The sequence below is a fragment of the Aythya ferina genome (assembly GCF_964211825.1).
Source record: "Aythya ferina genome assembly, chromosome: 7".
Lineage (NCBI taxonomy): Eukaryota > Metazoa > Chordata > Aves > Anseriformes > Anatidae > Aythya > Aythya ferina.
The window spans coordinates 27,804,785-27,826,111 of NC_140302.1; the positions used below are offsets into that span (position 1 = coordinate 27,804,785).

General features: G+C 37.4%; 1 protein-coding gene across 27 annotated transcripts in view; it reads right to left on the reverse strand.

Annotated features, from left to right (window-relative positions):
• Nucleotides 1-21,327, reverse strand: part of LOC311439702 (uncharacterized protein) — a 238,835-nt gene that overhangs the window by 48,870 nt on the left and 168,638 nt on the right. For 7 of the 27 annotated variants that reach the window (XR_014694933.1, XR_014694934.1, XR_014694935.1 and 4 more), the window contains 2 exons: nucleotides 16,181-16,314; nucleotides 13,690-14,456 (listed from right to left, as the gene is read on the reverse strand). The exons of 7 other annotated variants lie outside the window; for them this stretch is intronic. Coding sequence is in view for 3 of the 20 variants with exons in the window: in XM_084525720.1 (XP_084381846.1) it covers nucleotides 16,208-16,314 (107 nt within the window). In the remaining 17 variants the exon portion in view is untranslated. 13 more of the 27 variants (XR_014694924.1, XR_014694925.1, XR_014694926.1 and 10 more) reach the window with 6 other exon arrangements.

Here is a 21,327-nt window from a genome sequence, read left to right on the forward strand (position 1 = left end):
ATTTCTGCACGTCTCTGACATCAACACCTGGTGTATATGCTTTATAGGTACCGTCTGCTGTGATATTGAGTGTACAGTACATACTCTTCCCCAGATTTAAATTTGTCATGAATATAAAGCAGTTCTTGGCTGGTTGCTTTTTAAAGCTGTTCTTTTGCTAGGAATAATTCAGACCATGCTGTCTAAGGGAAAGACCAGTCCCAGATGTAGGAATTAACACGTAGCAATTGTCAGCTCTCTAGGCTTGGTGAAAGAAGGGAGAAGAGCTGCTTTTCTGAAGGACTCACTTTTTAAAAAAAAATTACCAGATCTTAATATAAGACTCTGAACCAGCCCAGGCAGCCCATGCTGCCTCAGTAAATCCCTGTTAAGTGCTGTCCCCATTTCCAGAGAGCTCTGTTTTGCCTTCTCCCAATATTAACATGCAGCTACCTAAGAGCATTCAAAAAGGGATGTCACATGCTTCACTAGGATGTTACATACTTCTCACACCAACAGACATTGGAATAGCTGCAAGAGAGGTTTCAACACTGGTTGTGACCACAGAATTCAGTAATTTATATAGTGGAGAATTGAGACCCCAGTGAAATCAATAGGAAATTGGTATTATCCACTGGGGAGAGGAATTTAGGCTAGTTAATTTTATATTTCCTTTTACTTGTAATATATATAAATATATATATAATGTAATATATAAAAACATATACAAAATAATATATTCACTCTTTTTAATATACGTTCCATGGAAAAACAAACATCTTGAATGATACAATTAACTTTTTTTCTTAAGGGAAGACTTATTTACAATGCACAGGCTCAGAGTGATTTATGCTTTAGTATCTTCTTAATTTTGAATTCCACATGAGATCCCATTCTGCAAAATGGATTAGATTGTGATCTGTCTGTGTTTGTATCAAATCTAACCCCTCTTCATATATTTCATGTTCATTGTTCGCCATAATGCCACAACCATGGCAATGATTGTATTAACAAGATGACGAGATGCTGTCTGTCCCATAATGAACGAATGGCAGGAAGGTAGCATAATACTCAGTAAGTAGAAATAAATCTTTTAAAACCAGGTATACTGATGATAGCAGTCCTGTTAAATGCCTAGAGACAGTGCAAGAGGTTGGAATCTTCAGGTTTAGTGTTAGCCCTCTTGCAGTCTTTTCAGTTTGGCTTTGGGAGTGTCTTCCTTCAGGGTCACACTCTCAATTACTTTTGTTTAAAAAAATACCTAAGTGCTCTTTTCTTCAGCCACAGTTTTTCCATCTCTGATTAGGGCTTGTAAAAAAAAAAAAAAAAAAAAAGTGGTTTCATGAAAGAACCAAGATTCCACTGGTTTCAAATAAGAAATATACCATAACTTCAGTAAGCTTTTTTTTTTTTTTTTGCACCCAGTAAGGAAAAAAAGACACCTATGAATTTATCAGATTTTTCCCCCTTAATGCTTCCTCTATAGAAATCTTAAATGTTTTTCTACCACTCAGTGACACAATCTACAAGTAGGAATAGTGTTGTGTTCCAGAAAGGTTTTATACAATGTGAGGTTTTTTTTTGTTTGTTTTTGTTGGTTTTTTTTTGTTTGAGTGGTTTAATCCTTCTCTGCTAACAGCATAGAAATAGGACATAGAAACAATTTGGGGCTGTAAGGAGCAGATAGTGGATCTAATACACTTCATGAAAATGGATATCATGCACAGTATCTGTGAAATAGCACTAGCTTTGCACCCTGCAGTTGAAATTGGGCAACATAGGAAATTGAGGGTTTTGTTTGTTTGTTTTGAGAAGAGTTGTGATCATGATTTTAGTCACCTTTGTATTAATGAAGCCATACTCAAAAGGCTATTTTGGCTGCACTTCTCAGTTTTGCTCCTGGTAGCTAAGTGCTCACATCAGTCAAACAACCTCCAAGACTGGCAAAAATGGTCTGCTTCAGTAAGGATATTAGTAGTGGGACTCACAGATCTCATGGATAGAGTTCAGCTTAGCAAAGTCAGTGGTGAGATTTTCAGAAGGTTCATTAGATGCCAATTGTCGAGTTGTGTGCCTTAAAGGAAGCAAAGAGCCCTTGAAAACCTGAATCCAGTTGGGCAGAAGAGCTGAGCTGGAGAGCTGTCCTTCCAGGCATTTCAAAACTTTCCCTGTTGCTGTCAGGAATGGGCATGTCCAGCAGCTACTTGGTGTGTTCTGGCACTGAGGCTGTCAAATCAGCATAAGTCTGAAGCGACACACACCCACATGTAGAATAACACAGGTAGAGGTGCACACACACACACACACAATCTTTTCCTCACTTTCCCTTGACACATTATAAACTCTGTTTCAGGCTTAAAAAAAAAAAAAAAAAAAAAAAAAAAGAGCCATTCATTTCTCGCAGCCCAGATGATGACATCTCACAGTTTCCTGCTAAGCTGTACAACTCACAGCACTAAAGAATGTTTTATCACCATTTGACAGCTGTATGCTCATGGAGCTCTTCTAACTTGCTTCTCAACTCTAGCTGCCCTCTGCACTTGGCCAAAATCCTTGAATGTGTGCTGACACGCTCAGCTTCTGCCCTTTCAGAAAGTCTGCCTAATTGTAGGGAAAAACGTGATTTTTACATATATGTATATAAATATATATGTACATGGAAATAATACCTGGCTTGAAGGCAATTCCTGGTTCTTTCATTTCCTGAATTCAGTTGTAGCTTCTCACTTTATTTATCTACTCTCCTATATAATTGGGTCAGGGAAATAGAGCTGAAATGACAGGTAGAATAAGCTTGTCCTTCTAAAAGACTGATTTAGATTTGGCTCCACTTAATTATCACTGAACTGTTCCCAACAATTTGCTTTTTCAGAATGTATTAAGAACAGAGGTGTTATTGAATAGCACTGGGGGACACAAAAGTACTTTCTTGTAAAAATAAAATAGGAAAGAGATAATATGGAAAAAAAAAATCAGATATATTAGCAGTACCAAAGAGACAAAAAACTAATGACTGACCAAGTCCACCAGTTTATGGCAGGCTGATCAACCAGAGCAAGGGCTTCAGACTCAGTCTGGGATGGAAGATAGAGGCACCCATATTTTATTTTCCTCCATGAAAGGGAAACCAATTGAAATTATCAAATTTCTTTAACAACTCTAGAAATAGAAGATTGATGAAGAAAATGGTCTGAATATCTGATTGAAAGCTAGCATCAGTTTTCACAAGAGGAAGCAAAATTCATTAAAATTTGTAGATCAGGCTTTCAAGGTTGTTTCTACTGAACATCTCCGCCGCTGTTACAGCTATCACTGAATGGTATAAATACTGATAAATTCCCAGGAAAAAAACAGAGATTGAAAAGGCTATGAACCTGACCCTTTTGTACCCTGACAAGCCTCCCCTCAGAATATGTAACTGGTTAAACATATTGTTTGACTTCTTGCGTCTGCACAAGTATTTTTTTCTTTCATTTTATAGGTCAAGTTTGAGATGCCCTCCTGAAGGATTGTGATATTAGTTTTACTGCCTTTATATGAAACATTTGTCTCAAGTAGAACAAATACAGCCAAGATAGTGACAGAAAATATTATCTACATTGCCACCTGAAGATTAACTTTGTAATCTAATGCATGTCAATTAGGGGTGATGTGTACTGTTGACCAATGCACACCATGAGACACTTGAGATCAGCACCATTTTAAAAAAATGATGTCCAAAGAGTTACCATACAGCAAAGACTTCCAGACCTGAATTGAATATAAAACCATGATTAAGAGATATACGCACTCTATGCTTTTATGGTTCCCCTGATGTATGTAGTTTCCAATAAGGACTATTTACATCTGACTTGTTTTGTTTTTCTATTTGTTATTTCTATTGCTGAAATACAAATCAAATATCTACTCCTGGAAAACGTTGTGATTTTTTCTGATAACAATCAACAAAGGGAATGATTAAAACAATGCATTTAGGTGGGTAGATATACAAAATTCATCTTTCTCCAGTAAGGCATAAGGGAACTTACCAAAGGGAAAGAAATAGTATAACCTGTGGCAATTTTGAAGATGAATTGACAGGAACATGAGAACTTCAGAGATTGGCTAATTTTTAGATTCAGGACTTAAGCATGAATCAAAACCCCATCTGGGAGAGTCAAAAATCTCGGGATCTCTTCCTGCAGGATTAAATGGCAGACAATTTCAAGAATGACTGCCAAACAAAAGATGTTCAGATGTCTTTAGCCATATATAGATGCTATCTGAAAAAATATATTTACTCACTGAAATAATAGTATTTTGAATGTGGAAAGTTCAAATACAGAAGATGAAATCTGAAATATTTGAATTTGAAACCTATTTAATATTAAATTTAGAACATGTTTTTAAAAAGATAATAAAACTTCAGGTAGAGTAAAAACTACAAAGGCTAGACTATTTGTTTCTGAAATCCTCCTCTGAGCACCACAGGCCTTCTGAAAAGATAAGCTTCTGTCAAATTGAGTCTACGAGTCTCAACAGGAGAAACAGGACGAAATATGATGGTCCTTGTTTTCTAGTTTTCGAAACCATATGTCCTGCTGATTCTTCTTGACCTATGATCTAATAAATTACATGTGGTTCAGGTGCAGCACTGGAGAAGAGTTTTTTCTTCTTCTTTATAAAGAAAGTAGTTACAAGCTGCAAGTGTATTATTAGCTATTTCATGCTACAACCTAGTTCCAGTCTATTGCTTTATTTCTGCAATAACGTACACAGATTCTTTGCAAGCAGAACTTACAGAGACCCTAAGCAGGACTTAAGAGACCCTTTCTCTCAGTCCCTCAGTTACACTTCTCACTATCCTTCTGCAGCAAATACCTCCCACTCTCCCATTGTTGGGAGCTAAACCAATAAATGACAATATCACTGGATACTACTGAGTAGCACGTAAATCTAAAAAGCAAGAAGAGCCTCACAAGGAGATACAACTTTATCACTACACAGGCCAGTAACCTCATAGCTCTTTCTAGCTATGCCTTGTTGTTCTATATTGTATCACTTCCAAGTAGATCCCATCAATTATTTTTTTTTTTGGTTTGTTTGTCTACCTCTACAACAGTGAAATACATTCTGTTCTTATAGACTTCTACTTAAAAAAAAAAAAAAAAGCAAAGAAAGTTTTTTTTTTTTTTTTTTTAAGAGTTTGATACGATTCATTATCTCACCTCCAAAATGTGAAGCACCAGACACAGGAAATAAAAGTTACATAATACATTTAGCATTTAAGTGTTCAAAATAAGAATTTTAGAAAACTTAACGTACTGACAGAAAATAAAATCGAAAGATTTTAATCACTGATAATAATAAATGCATAGTTTCAAATGGAAAAACCACTGCATCTATTACCAATTCCTGATAGCATCCATGGCTCAGGAGGATGTATGTAGTTTTACCTTGTTTTTCTGATATTTGTGAATGATACAACTAGGTTAAAAGTATTCCATGCAGCAAACTACAGCCAGCAAACTGACAGAAGTGAATCACACTCTCTACATGACAGTCCCTTCTTGGTGTGCAATCTTTAGACAAGTCTCTTCATAAATGGCCCCTGGATTCCATTTGAAAACCAATAAACTCAGTGGGAAAGGTCTTCTAAAGTCCTCTTACTCAGAGAAAAACCTCTGCTAAACTGTCCTGAGGATAATTTTCCCCTATGTTTGCATCTACTTGAGAGACAACAGCCCAAATAAATCAGTGTCTAGAAAACCTTGTTCATGAAAAGGAAAAAATATATAAATCAAGGCAAAGAAAAAGAGCTTCAGAGCTGAAGCAGAGGTGGTCAAAGTATTGCATCCTTTGGTCCAAGTAGCATGTGTGTCAAGAAAAGCACAACCTAGAGCATAATCAGAGGTATTATATAATTGTAATTTCTCTTCTGATTTTGGTGGAGTCAGAAACTTGTAACTTCTCTGACATTACTATTTAATTTATGAATGTCTTTTTTCAGAGAGGAGGCATTGCAGGAATGCATTGAAAGCTGGTGTAGAGATCAGAGAACCGGTGTGCCTGCTTCATCTCTGACTTTTGCTAAATCCCTGAAGCAAACAAACCATTAAAATTAAAACCAATCAATTAAAATCCCTGACTGGATCAAACTGCAGCATGGAGTAGATCAAGATGCATGCTTGCTGGCAAAGCATTCAGTTCCCTTTGCAAACAAAGGGCTGCTTCTTACTCCTCTCTGCAAAGTGATCCTCCACAGCTGCATTGGCCAGTACCTGCTATACCTCCTCCAGAGGAAAGGAACTATTTGGGACTCTTAATTGACACCACCTACTTGTAGTCCATCATGAGACACCAACAGGCTTCAATGAAAAAAACTCCCCTTCCACGAACAGCAAGAAATTCTGAAATGCTATTCAGACATATCAGCTCCCCACCCCGGAGAGCTTTCTTCCCTGGGGATCTCAGCAACACATGAAAAACTGTTCTCCTTCTGAGCTCCTAGTACTTACTCCTAGTGCTTCATCTGAGCCTGGGAAGGCTACAGTGGCCACAACCATGGTTGCTGCCTCCCGCCACTACCCTCATGGTGGGATAGGGAGTTACTTTGTCAGGCTGACATTGCTGCTATTACTGCCATTGCCACTGAGCTGCCTAAAGCCTTTCCCCCCTTGCAAGAACCCCTGTCCCTCAGGCATCAGCAAAGCAACAACAAGGGAAGAAGCTCCACACTTCCCTGGAGTCCCCAGCTTGGTGGCACTGAACCAAAGCATCTCCTCTTCCCCTTGGGGTGACTGCCTAGGCCCCTCTTCTCCCATCATACCTTCATGAGGCACACAAATCCTCTCCTTGTTTCAGTGTTCATTACTCTAAAACCCTTTGCATAGGAATCCCACCTGAGAGCCCCTTGTCTCCACCCCAAGCATCCTGCCTGCCTTGAGCAAGCATTTATGTCTCTGTCTATCCCCCAGCTCCTCAGAGAAACAACCATCCCATCTGTTTCTCAATCAAAACACTAATGAAGCTCTTTTCCTGACTAAATACCAGATGCTGGAAGTTGGGTCCAATTTCTAAGAAACTGCAGGTCCCTGTAGGGGTAGGTATAGTCTTGTCTTCTTCCTTTATTGCTGCCTGAAATTGCCCACCGAAAGGAAAATGATTGTATGGACCTGCATCCTGGTTGATAAATGGCAGAAAAAAAAAAGCAGTGAGATGCTAGCAAGGCTGCCCAAAATGTGCAGGAAAACAACAGCGCTTTGGCTATCAAGATCTTTTTAGAAAGGCCTGAATCTGACCACTTCACTTGTAGTAAAGGTAAACAATCCATTTCTAAACAGAAGTCCTCCCAGTTGTCTTTTTGTCATTAACCTCCAAGTATTCAAAGCTTGTTGAGTAAAGTGACGCTTGAAAGATAAAGTCGCTTGACAGAGACACAGAATGACAGTGGTAGCTTGGAACAAATAAGACAGTTTGTCTTATTTTCAGGTGGCTTATGCAGAGGCATGAGAAAGAAAGGCTGCCCATGAGTCAACTTGCACTTAAGGCAGAATTCCTCCAAGAAGAGCTCCAAGAAGCTATTTAGCTTTGTCTGAAATCAGAGACAAAAAGGGATTTAAAAAAACTTATTCACTGTAAGAATACCATTTAATCTGACCAGTTTCTGGGTTCATTTCCTTAGCAGTGTCGAAATAACCTGATTACTGCTTGATTTTAAACAATCTTTGATACTATAACTTTTGCAGATTGTTGTCTACAGCTTCTGTACCTGCTACAACCTTGCTGAAAGTGAAAGGTTGAAAAGGGGTCTTAAATGCAAAACCTCTGCACAAATTTTGTATGAATACCCACTTTCAGATTTTGTTATTATCTTCTGAATGTGCATATTCTGACAAATCCTATGCATTATCCTTTGAGGCACAGAGAATGATTGTGCAAACTTAAACCAAGTAAATAAAAAGTCAGTGTTTCATAACTGGACCATCTAAGAGGAAAGGAAGTGGAGAATGTTTCCTGAAGAAGTTTGGGCCTTTTTTCTAGTGAAGTTATTTATATAATGATATCTCCTATATTTCTTTTGCCAAGCAATTTGTTCAGATGTTAAATTTAAAATATTTTGGCCAACTACTTTGAAACTCAAAAGCTGATTAAAATCAATCCACTGTTGAAGTCAGAAAAATCACAGGTTAAACTTGACCTGGTTAATGTGAAATCAGATGTAAAAGTGTTAGAGCACACAAACTTGTAGTCTAATACCATTAGGAGTCAGGGCCAGAGGATTTTTCTGAAGCCATATGGTATCTGCCATGAGACTCTGAAGAATTATTGTTCCTAGTCATATAGCTGTCTGAAGCATGGCAGATGGATGGAACAGCACACATGCCAGCACATCTAATTAGCTCAGACACTCTTAATTTCTGTTTTTTTTTTTTGTTTGTTTTTTTTTTTTGTTGTTGTTGTTGTTTTTTGTTTTTTGTTTTTTTTTTTTTTGTTTGTTTTTTTTTGTTTTCTTTTAAATGTCACTTTTTCAGAGACTGATCTAACATCCACAGAAGTAGAGATTTTCTATCAACTCTAGTAAATGCTGACCACAAACCCACAGCAGAAAAAAAATATTTGGCTGCTTAGTTGCAGGCTTTTTTCAAAGAACATAAGCAAGAAAAAGAAGTGGATCAAAAGCAAAAGTAGAGACTAGGCTACTTCTAACCATTAGCTGTTCATGGCTTATCTATGGGACTATAATGAAGTGGATAAAGAGGTGAACATTTTCAGCAGGGTACAGGCTGGGAATGCTCTTGGGTGTTCTTCCAGTGATACATTATTGCATCTAGAATGGATGCTAAATGTCCCTGCACGCTGACCTACTACTGCAAGGTGCCAGCTTGTGCCAGGATTCTTGCTCCCTGCAGATGGAAACACTTGCTGTGATGATTCACAGGACAGAAAAGGGATGCTGGCTCAGCAAGCTGCAGAATTCATTCTCTTCTGCTTTAGGAAGGAGATGGCAGAATGGTAGGAAATCTCTGTTGTCCTGGATCAGCACTAACCTTGTTAGCTGCCCCATGTTAACTGTAGTGGATCATGCTGGACTGGCAAGGGATCCATTCCCTTTATTCTTTTGTTGAGGGCACCAAACTGAGAGCTGCCAGGAGACCCTTCACACAGCCCCAGTGTAACCAGTTGTGTCCAGCTCTGACAGTCTACACCCACAGCTGGCCTAAGCTAACGAATTGATAAGGTTTAGTGACCAACCAATAACCTGTGGATAATACATTTCATGCTCAGCAGCCCCAAACTCATTTGAGAAGCAGCAGCTCCATCTCCACCTCTTATATATGGAGGTACAAGTATGTGGGCAATTGCATGTCTCAGATGTAATTGTAGACACAATGTTTGGGGCAGGACTGGTAACAGTCCTAAACATTGTCATTCAGCATCAGGGAAAGTCTCACCTTAGACATCTCAGATGTTTAAATTAAAATCAGGTCCTGTGAATGTGAGTCAGATTGTTCTAGAGCAATCTTTTCTCTGTCATGTGCTTGGGCATAACTATGTGTTGGAAACAGAAGAAACATTTCCAGAAAAGCAGCCTATTCCTGTTCTAGCTCTCTCCTGAGGTCAAATGTCTGTTCAAGTGTCTCAATGCTGATTTGCAGACCAAGACCAAAGACTAACCAAGACCAAGAGTATATGTGCTCTGAACCCATCTTTCACTTGGAGAAAAACATACAGGCCAAGCTGGAAATGCAGTTTCTAAAGCAAACACACACACACAACACACAAAAAACAAACAAACAAACAAACAAAAAAAACCCCACACCTCCACACAGTTAAAACTTCATAAAGACCAGAGGACTCAGATGTACATGGCTGCTTATTCATGTGATAGGCATACAACTAAATTTAAAAAGTTATAACAATTCCTACACAAGGGTATTATCAGGAGCTTTATGGTCTGGGTACTTATGTCATTTTTTTAAATTTTTTTTTTCCAAGCAAAAAGATCTTTGCCTCTAGGGACACTGTTCCCATTCTCTTCCAAAAACAGACATCCACACAGTATCAGGTTAGTGATGGTGAAGGTTTTCTGGTTCTTCCTGTGGCCCATGGCCCATTGGCTCTAGCTCAATAGCTTTCCTTTTAGAACTACTATTACCAAATGGAAAGTTAGACCTTTAAACCTACTTAGACTCTGGCAATATTTAGATTAGAGTCCATGCTTTTGGCCTAACGGACAGGAAGTTTCTTACCCTCCAAGTGTCTTTGAACTGAGATGCTAGTGCAGAACAATGTGTAAATATTTGAGCACATTATCAAGGCAGGGGTGTTATTCTTCCTCCTGTTGCTATATTCTTGGAGAATGTAGTTTTCAATAAAATTCTTTATAGCAACTCTTACAAGGCTTTTTCTAAACCAAGTCCAAAAAATCAGGCTTACTGCTATATGGGATATGTAGGATAATTTTGCATTCTGATGTGGTCCATGAATAACCCAAGTTAAAGCTAAAAGACCCTTTCCCTCCTTCTTTATATAAACTACTTATAGCTAGTGACAACAAGGACAATACCAGAACCACCCAGAAGACCTCCAAAAGCACTATAGCCAAGAGATATTTTTTTTTTTTTTTTTAAACTTGGTATTCAGAGTTCCGTGTAGCTTGATTTTTAAAGATTGTATGAAATAAAAAAACACACTTGAGAAATTAAATTGTCTTGCTGGTTTTGCTTGACAGCTTCCTTTCATAACTTTAACCACATTCATAATCCACTCAGAATATGTTAAAATCTGAGAAAATTCAGTCAGGGAAGCATTAGAGTAAGTGGAATGAGACACTTTGCTATTTAGCCTTATATATTGGCTGCAGGAATTGCTTTTGCTTCCAGAGAAAGAAACTCTACTTAGCATGTTAGATCTTCAATTATTAAATGTAATGATTCAGAAGAAAATGTTGTTCTTTTCTGCCCCTGGAGAAAAGAAGCTTATGACTTCAAGAACAATGGTAAATACCCCAGAGCTTGGATTCTGGATAGTAGTATTAAATCTGCAGCTTTGCAAGTCAGTACAGAATTTCCACTTGTTTAGGAAACCTCAGAATTTTGTGTCTTTAGATGTTAAAGAATTGACAAAGTCACCCCAGGAAGAAAGGAATAGGGATACTGAAGGATGGAAGCATCTCACTAAAGAACTGAGAAGACACTCTCCCTTTGTTTTCCTATTTGAAGGTTGTCTAGGTCAGGTATCATACTCACACAAATAATAAGCCAAAGATTAATTTTAAAGTGGTTGATTCAGGTGGTATGTAGAATTCAGAGAGCAGAGGGATTTTGTCAGTTATGGAGTCCTCTGCGTTCACTGTAGCTGTGTATTAGATCAGACCCTGACACATGTGTCTGCAGAGAGCACCAGCCTCTGAGCCACAATGCCATGGCCCACCTAACCTCCTGAAAAATCCTGGAGCATTATTGAACTGTGGAGCAGATGGAGCAAGATCAATTACTTAGCAAACTAAAAAATACCTGCATTTTTGAGGCTGAATTCATCAGCACTTATATTAAAATTTATGGTTCATTTTCACTGAAATAAGTAGATAGCAGAAAACTTTCTGAATATGTCATGTACAAGACAAACAGCTCTGCCTGGAAAAAAAGTGACAGAAAAAAACAGAAGAGACTCATTGTATTCTTGACTGCATATTGTGCATTATCAAAAACTGAACCATGCATACTTGGTAACTTCCTTTAACCAATTTTCTTCATCTTGAACTTCAAGAGGACGTTTAGAATTTGTTATACATACAGATCACCCTTGTATTTCCAATATGCTACCAACTCACTGAGTAAGATAATGAAGCTGATAAAGCAATGAAACTGTTGAAGATATGTTTAATATCAGAAGGCAGAAACAGTATTTTATTGTCAGAGAGTTTCTTGGAAGCCAGCAAAGGAAATAAATTATCCATTAGTTAGGAAGAGTTCAGATCTTAAAGATATTTCTTAAGCATCAGCACCAGGAATATCACTCAATTCCTTTGGCAGCAAAGCAGTGATATCTCATTCACAGAAAAATGAATTATGGAGGTGATCAATGCAGCACAGCCCAGAAGCGGCTGGAGACCAGAACATCAAGTTCCACGTACAGAGCAGAAATGAGGTCACTGGTGCTTAACAGTGGGACATGGGGTGACCTTTGAATTATTTTACTGAGAGAAAATTATAATAAATTTACTTCATATCAGTGATGTTAGATATTTTCCATGCTACCTTGAAAAGACTGGTTTATATGTATAAAATTTTTTGCTAAATCAACAAATAAACAGCACCTGACTGCTACAGAGTTGATGTAAATCACAGCAGCAGCCAGGATAACAGTTGATCTGATGAAAGATGACATCTGTGCTGAGGAAAGACATATTTCCAGAAGCCACCTTCTCAGGACAGGCTCTGGAACAACACAAAAGCAGATGAAGTGCATGTCTCTGTTTATCAACTTGAGTGAGTAATGGGGAGTTGTAGTCATAAGTACACTTTGAGAAAATGCTGAGAGAATTGGAGAAGAGGTGGTGGAAACAACACCATGTTCTGATGCCTTCTTGAGGGAGTAGGAAAAGGAACTTTACTGGCAAAGCCTGCTGCTCCAGACCTGCACACCCTGAACCTCAGTCCACAACTCTTCCAGCACTTTGAGCCTAAGCTACAACATCAAACTTAAAACCAGAGGCTTCAGTGATATTAGCCACGGCATATCAGTATACTAACTGGATATAGACATTCAAACATTCACATCTGACCAGATAGCTGTATGTGAAGACATGCTGACCTTTGACATGGAAATGCAGCCATAACATATTGGATAGATGGCTACAATAGGGGACAATTGGCTTAGATTTGCATCTCTTGAGACAGAGGTGGATGTTCATTTCTCAACACATAGTGCTGCAAAAGTTGTAGCACATGTCTTGACCTGTGTTAAAGAAGAGTTGCAGACCAAACAATTTACATTAGATATGGTTAGAATAAAAATAGTTATGCAGGAATATTTAGTCTGGATTTGATCAAGCCTGGGGGGAAGACCACATGGTTACAGATGATTACTGTGACTCAATCACATGCTGAAGGAATACCGTTAGATATCTATACTTGTTGGCTTGAAAACTAGCAAAGGAATTAAAAGGGGTCTGGATACCATCATGGAGAGCTGAACTAAACATTACTACTCAGGGTAGAAGTGACCTATCAGATAATAAATTCAAATAATAGGGATACTGTATATCTTTAAAATACATTGAAAATACAAAAGGTAACTTCAACCTTGAAATCCTCAAATTCTTGCCATTTGCAGGATAGAAAGTATTTTCTTAATGGTGTACAGTGTGGTGAAGCACAGGAAATATTCTCCTACAAAGAAATGGAATTTGAAAGAACAAGGAATGAAGAGGAAAAAAGCAACAACAAAAACTAAAAAAAATCCTGACTAGAGTCTTAATTATACGTTTTGAATAAGACTGGTCTGTGGATGTTTTTGTTTTAATGTAATTTTAAAGCAAAGTCCTTCAAGCACTGTAGAGAAAATGTAAATGATAAATCAGAGGGCTCCTTAACTGCTGTAATTCAAAGATTTTGTATTTTCCACTCAGATCACATTTTAGGCTGTGCGTACATTGGTGATTAACCTCTGCGGGGAAAATGGAAAGGGCTAAATGAATAATCCCAATTAAATATGACAAAAGCATTTATCAGTCCAACAGTACATCATTTTTATCTTTCCTTGGGCAGTACATAGTTGATGACTGCAGGAGGGAGCCCTCCAGAAAATTAGCTGTGTAGCAGTGTTTCCAAGCCACTTGTTGATTATCATAAAGAATGGTACAACTGTAGAAGAGGGCTTGCCTGCTTTCTAAGCTTAGACTGTGGCGTGTACAACAGTTCTACTCTCCTGAAGTTCTTGGCTTCCTTAATTTAAAACAGTTAACGCATTGGTCCCCTAAATTAAGTATAAATATGGAGCATCACAAAGGTCATCCTCCTACAATAACATTCCATTCCCTAGGACAAAGCATGAGGTTGTGGTAAGGTGTTCTGACGCTGCTTTGGGCACTGTTAAGAAATCTTTTCCTCTCCAAAGTGTTCCCTTGATTTCAGCATCCCCCTCCTCCCCCACACTTAAAAGACACAAATAAGAAAGTAGGAACAGCTAAATCAAAATTAAGAGTCCTAGGCATGCAAAGATTAGCTCCAAACGAAGACTCAGATTCCACAAATTCCCTAAGTTTTCACAGTGAAGGCTTCCAGTGAGGATTATGGACTAATTTTCAGGACAGAGTACCATAAATCAGTTATAGTGAAGATAAAGTCTCCTGGCACACAACATAACTGAGAAGTGTTCAGCTCCTTGAAATCCACTTAAATGTCAGCATTTAAGAAATCTTACAGCAGATGGTAGAACCCCTTGCGTATCTCCAGCTGAGTGTGCACATAAATGCTTTCCTGAATGAGGCCCTAAAGGGATTTAACATAGAGGGAAAAACATTGCAGGTAACATGAAACTTTGTAATCTATGGAAGTTTCACTACAGAGTTCCAGGAAAAGAAAACTAAAGCATCTCTGCCTTAAGCTGTCTCCTCTTACATCTGCACTGAGAGGCTGAGTCATGAGTTCATTGAGCCAGAGCAAAAGTGACCAGTAATCAAACACCTAATTGGTTTTCATGACAGATCATGTTAGCACTTAGAAATTACTGTATTACAGCCTGGATTTTTTGATTGAAGTTTGGTTGCTTTAGAAGGCCCAAATTGGTAGGAAATTAACAGCAAATGTGAGCAGCTGCAGATGCTAAAGAAGCTCTCCAGATCACAATGACTCCAGAGAGCATAGGCATCATCTCAATCTGACTTTAGATCATCTGAGACCCATAGAGGAACTGTGGGACGTGCGTTTTTTTAACTCTTCCTTTAAGGAGAATCTGAGGTGGTCCTCAAAGAAGTCACATTTATGGTCTGAGCAGAGATCACTCATTCTGATTCTGCTTGTAAAAGACTCAGAAAAAGCCCCCCCCGCTCCCCCCACTTTTTTTTTTTTTCCAGGATGCTTCACTTTGTGACCATGTATAAACCTTCAGGGGTATAACTAAATGCTCTCCCCTGCCCCACTTCCAAAGCTGAATTATAATGGAACTTTCCCAACTTTCCTCTTGGCCTTTATTGTATTTAAACTAACTACTGGATTCAGTGTTTGGATTATAGTAGTTTACAAGCAATGTGTGATCAAACCAGTGGACCAGAATTAACTGTATAAAAAAAAATATTTATGGGTCACCATGTCTCCTACCAGAGAACATCCTTCTTTTCACTGCCATTTCATTAAGTATAACGTTATTTTTAAAATACTGGCATGGAGAATATTACAGGCTTTCATAATGGTACAAACACATTCTATCAATGTTTGCCTTCTCGTGGTTCTTAGAAATGGAACTCCCTTTCATAGAAGCATATTACTAGAGATGCATTTCAAAAAATGGGGATTTTTATTGTTATAACAATCAAATAGTACCACACTTCTTCATGAAGACTTCCTTCAGGTACAGACTGGCCAAACTGAGTTTCATAGTAGCTAGACAAAACTAAAAGCTTTCATGCACTGCAAGTGTTTATAACTTGGGAATTTACCCAGATAGAATACTGGAGTGATTACCTTTTTTTTTTTTTTAAAAGGTACCATTTTCATAAGTTTTACATTTCTAAATATGTTTTTATGAGTTATAATTTCAAGAACACTTATGGAAATTAGGTCTGCGTACATTAAATTATCTTAATATCAATGTTCTAATTTGAAAATATTTTTTCATTTTTTTGTTCAAGTAACAGTAAGTGTTGACAATTTTTATTATTACTTTTCTGTACTGAAGGAAGCCTACTGAAATTGGCATGTTCCCATTGAACATTTTTTGGCAAATCTATACTTCCATGCAAAATTTCTCTGTAGACTCTCCAGCTTAAAACCCCAGTAGTCTTTATAGAACTTCAAAAGTGAATAGCTAATTATTTTTCTGATTTTCAGCATTGATGCTCTCTTCACTTATTTTCCTTCTGTAATCTGAGCTAAAAATGGAATGAGAAGTTTTTCTAAGTGTTTCCTACTTGAACATAGACAGGAGTCTATAAAGGATGAGACAAAACAGTGTTTCATATTGCCTAATCCATGTTAAAAACTGAAGTTGGTTATACCTTATTAGACATTTGGTCCAATATGGCTTATCCTCTAATCATGTTGAAAATAGACATCCTGGCAGGGTCTTTAGGATGTGTTGCTTTACGCCAGCCAAATATTTTTCCTGTTGAAAGGCTTGCTATCAGAAATTCTGAAAAAAACAAAAACAAAAAACACAGTTGTACTAAATAGTCACCACTGTCTTGGCCTTACAGTAAATGCATCTAAGTAAAAAATGGACTAAAGATAAGTGCTCTAGCATTAAATAAACATGGGTCTAAAGAGCTCATCTTTTCAGCTGAAAAAAATTGAGACTGTTCTGAAGTGTGCAGTTTGCACCTTTCTCCTACAAGACTGTTTTAAGGTAAAATTCTCCATCAGGCCTACAGAGGAGAATTTAGATATCTAAAGCCACCCATATTCCAAGTATCTACTCATGCAGAGTAGACAGATGAAAAGGATGATCATCAAGAAGTTTAATGAACACAATGCAGATCTCCATATAATCAATACACTGTAGCAAAGAAGAAAGGAGTAATCCCTCTTCAAAACCCTTGGTGAAGCTTCCAGTCCTGGAATCTTAGCAAGCTAGATGAGCATCAAACAGTGCTACAGAAACATCTGATCCTGTTTGACAAGAACTGTGCTAGATGAGCTCTTGAGATCAATTCTAGTCCTACTTTTCTGATTGTCTGGTTGAGAGGATCAGAATGTAAGTTACCTCAGAATGAAATTCAAATAACTTATGTTCAACATGTCCCTCCTGGGAACAAAAAGCCAAATGGACTCTTGACATTTGCAGCTTGCTACAAAGATCTCTTCCTGTGTAATTACAGTGAAAAGTTATTCATATGAATTGAATTTCTTTCTAGTTTATATCTTGTGTTCATAAGCAGGGAATTTTGGGTTGATCTTAATATTTTAGATAGCAAAAATAAAATACTTGTGACTTTGTTCCTTTTTTTTTTTTTTTTTTAAGGGATCTGTTCTTAAATGGCACAATGACATGGTTGCCATGTTCCTCTTATGTGTTTCACCTCTACAAGTTGTCTCAAGGGCACTAGGGCAGACTCAATCTGAACACAGAAGTGATGTTTATGGCTACACACAGATTAAAGCTAAATGTCAAAGTAAAGAAGGAAGCATGCTAAAGGGTAAGTATTAAAAAGCAATAACACCAAAAAAAATTGCTTGGAGCAGGTTTCATTGAAATTCCTTTTGTACTGAAATACAGACTTCTGACCTTTGCTCCAGGAAAAAAAAAAATAATCAGCAAACGCTTAAGGAAAAAAAGATTTCTCAATTTTTTCATAGCCAAATTCTCATCTCTTATAAAAGCTAGCTGAATGTTCTTCCCACTCATAGCTACTAGTAAATGCAGCAGGTAAGAAATTTTCATGTTTCACAAAATATCAATAAAAAATAGCTTTTATTCCAGACTACAGTGGTTTAAGAAAAACAAAGTTTAATTTATTTTGTAGCATGGAAGAAAGCAAAGGAACACAGAAGTAGATAAGTAAATTGTGCAAAAAGATGGGCAGGAAGTGGAGCAAGAGAGGGATGCAGACAGAAGTAGAGAAAGTCTTGCTCAGACAACCAAACCATAACGTGAAAATCCGTATTGAATAAAAACAAAAGATGTCAATGACTTCTCAGAATTATCTATTTAAGAATGCTTGGGCAGCTCATTAGTGCCAAACAAATCCCATTATAATTATCCTGTTAAAGGCAATTCAGAAGCTTTTCTAGCTTTAAGGAAGGGGTCTTTGCTCACTGTGCTGGCATAGGAACTTTAAGAATTCCAGCAAAGAACTTACGTTAATGTCTTATTTTTCCCTATCTGGAAAACAAAACCAATGATTTTTCTTTTATCTTGACTCTTCTGACAAATGTACAATACATCGGCATTCTTTTCTTCACTGTAGTTAATTTGAACAGTAGGAAATTCAGAATTCCTGGCTTTTGAACCTTTAAGGCATCTTTCATCTTTTCACTGCAAACACAAAGTCTAGGAATTTGTTTTCCCTAGAAGAAAGATTGTATAATCATGAAGCTTCTATGGTTGGGACTTTAAAAAGAAACCCCAACATTTGACAGTAATAAACACAGCAAGACTGCTGTGTTTTTTTTTTTTTTCCTCCAGTACATGTTATGCAAATTCAACTTACTCTAAAGCTTGAAGTTGCTATAGAAAAGAGCTACTATGAAGCCATTCAAGTCAGCTCCACAGTGTTGCTATGTTTGATCCTAAACCTCTGCTTCCCTTTCCATCTCCCCATCACTCAAAAATATCCTGTATAAAGAACTAAGCTTTCACTACAGAAGCAGTGTTTTGAATCAAGAAATTAAAAAACTTTGCAACAGAGAAACACTTGTACTGCTGCTTCCACAGCCTTTCAGAGCCAAGGAGATGTTTCCATTCTATTTGAACACTGCCCATTGAACACAGAGCTAGAGAGAAGACTCCCTAGATCTTGTAAAGACCTGAAGTTATCTCCTCATAAAAAGGACTTACCAAGGCTATGCTATGAAAAGCATGAAGAGCATTAGCTGTTTTAACTACCTGAAGGCAAAGGAAGAAATATTCCAAAGTTACTTCCAGCAGAATGTAGCTGTACAGATAAACAGCTTCTGTAAGTTGAAGAAGCTAGCCCTGAAAATAATTGATTCAAGTCAAGAAACCTTGCCTTTAATTACTGAAAAAGTAACGGATGTGTTATTTGACCCATTCTATACCACAAATCTTCCAGATGAGCTGGACAGGACAAAATAACCTCAAGATACAAGGTGCATGGGCAAATAGTCTGATTAGTAGCTTTCAGAGAAATAACGTAGCTGGGTGATTTATAGTTTTCCTCACCAGAAACTGTAGCAGCAGTAAAATTTGTAGATATTTTCTGGTAAATCAACTGTTTCAACTGAAATATTAATTCAGTGTTCTTCAGGATACTTAGTGAATTATAAAGCCATATCTTTAAACACTCCAGCCACATTTAATGACAATATAAAAAGTTCTATGAAAAGCATACTGCTGCAGTCAATGGAGAGAAATGGACATTTCAAGGCAATGTTACATTTTATATCAAACTAGCAGAAGTTTAAAATGATCATTTGCAGGTGCCCACCTATTTTCATCCAGCCTTCTGACAGAGACAAGATGACCGGTTACAACCTGCTTTCTAAACACAAGAACCAAGTTAAATCTCAAGTTATGTTCTGTTCCTGACCTACCTATTAATCCTGCCATACCTTTTAGGTGATTTCTTCTCAACAAATTTTGTCAATTATGCCTGAAATCAATAACGTTTCCTCCAATAAATCAGAGTAAAAGCAACAGGTTGTGTGACTACATTCATGTTTCATTTCTGCACACCACAGTTCTCTTTTGAAATGTTTTGAAAAACCAGAGGTTATAGCACCGAACTCTTCCAGGTAACAGAGTATGAATGGAGGGAAAAATAAAACATAGCAAAAAACTATCCAAATCTACAACAGGATTAAATTGAGACTATTCATAATCACTTGTAAAAATACAGAGAGAATAGGTCAGCAATGCAGCAATGTATTGGCTGACTATTAAAATTATAACACGAGAACATACTTTGGATTTGTTGTGTGATTTACAAATCAAACATTGTAATGAGAAATGACAGAATATTTATAGTTGATAACTTGCAGTAAGGACAATACTTTTCCAGGATTTATAAGTCCCAAGTTCATATTCTTGGTCTGAATCATGGGCTTGTAATTCAATTTCTTAAACAAATACTCTAATCCCAAGTATTTCTGTAACACCTCTCCTGTTTCAGTGAGGAATTTCATCTTGGGTCAGGTTGGTAAAAGACATCCCTAACCAATTCCATCCCTAATTGCATCTCTGACCTTTTGTGTCAATTGACTGGCTCCATTTTGACTCTTTAGCTGTATAAGAGGTCTTTAGGATTCAACTAGGTCAACCAGCTCAGAGTTCCCCATGGGAAGGGGAAACTTAAAATAGTACAAAGGCATGCCTGCAAAATTAATCACCAGTCCCTCCATGACTCTTGCCAGCAAAAGCACTAGTTGCATTTTTGGTGGGAAGGACATTTTTCTGTTAATCTCTAGAGTTAGCTCATTTCATGTATAGTAACAAAAGGTAGCAATTGATGCTCACCACAGCAGTAGACCAAATATGATCTTATCACCAAGTAGACAAGAATTCACAGTTAATCACTTTTCACGTAACACAAATTATTAGATTTGTGGGAAGACAGTTTGAATAACTTAAAAGCCTTCTATGGGATATTACAATGAATTTACAGCATAGCTACTGCTTTCACCATTTCTCTTTTAATGATTAGGAATAAAATACAAACAGACCTAAAGTTCTTCAAATCCACATTAATGCATCCTTAATGCAGCATCTAATACAAAATGCAGGATTGTGTACCTCAGTGCAAGATCAAATTGTCAATCATCACATATTTGTACCGGGAAAAAATGCCAGGAACAGCTTGCAATTTGGGTCTTAAAAGTTCCAGGGAAACTTTTTAGAAAAAAGTAATTCATCATCATTGCTCCCCACTTTTTCTCCCAGCCTGATTATTTATCACTTTCTTCAAAATGATTCTTAGAATCAAACAAGCACTCCACTACTCTTACATTAAACAGCAGAAAACACTACCTTACCCATTCCTAGCTCCCAAAATGACAGACAGACAACTGTATTGGCCAGAAGAAAAACAAAACAAAAAAACAAAACAAAACAAACAACAACAACAACAAAAAAACATTGTAAACTATGTCTAAAGTCAAATGTTTGAAGACAGAAGCCACCATTCTAGAGTTATCTTCTCTGTTCTAATTGAACATGTGGATTTGCTCAGGCCTAGATACGTTGCTTAGCATGGGAGGTCCCATGGTCTTCACCAGACGAACCACAGTGACTTTCAGCACTCCACAACTAAGACAAAAATGTGAAACCATGAGTTCAGATAATCCAATATTCTGGCCTTCCTATGAATTTCAAGCAGTTCAGGTGACAACTTCAAAAGCATCAAAAATAAAGACAGAACTCCTGTTTCTTTCAGGAGAGGAACCACTTTGTCTTTATCTGACCCTGCTATGAAAACATTCGTTTGGCTGGAAAGGCTTATTTAAACATAAATTATATGTTCATGTGGTT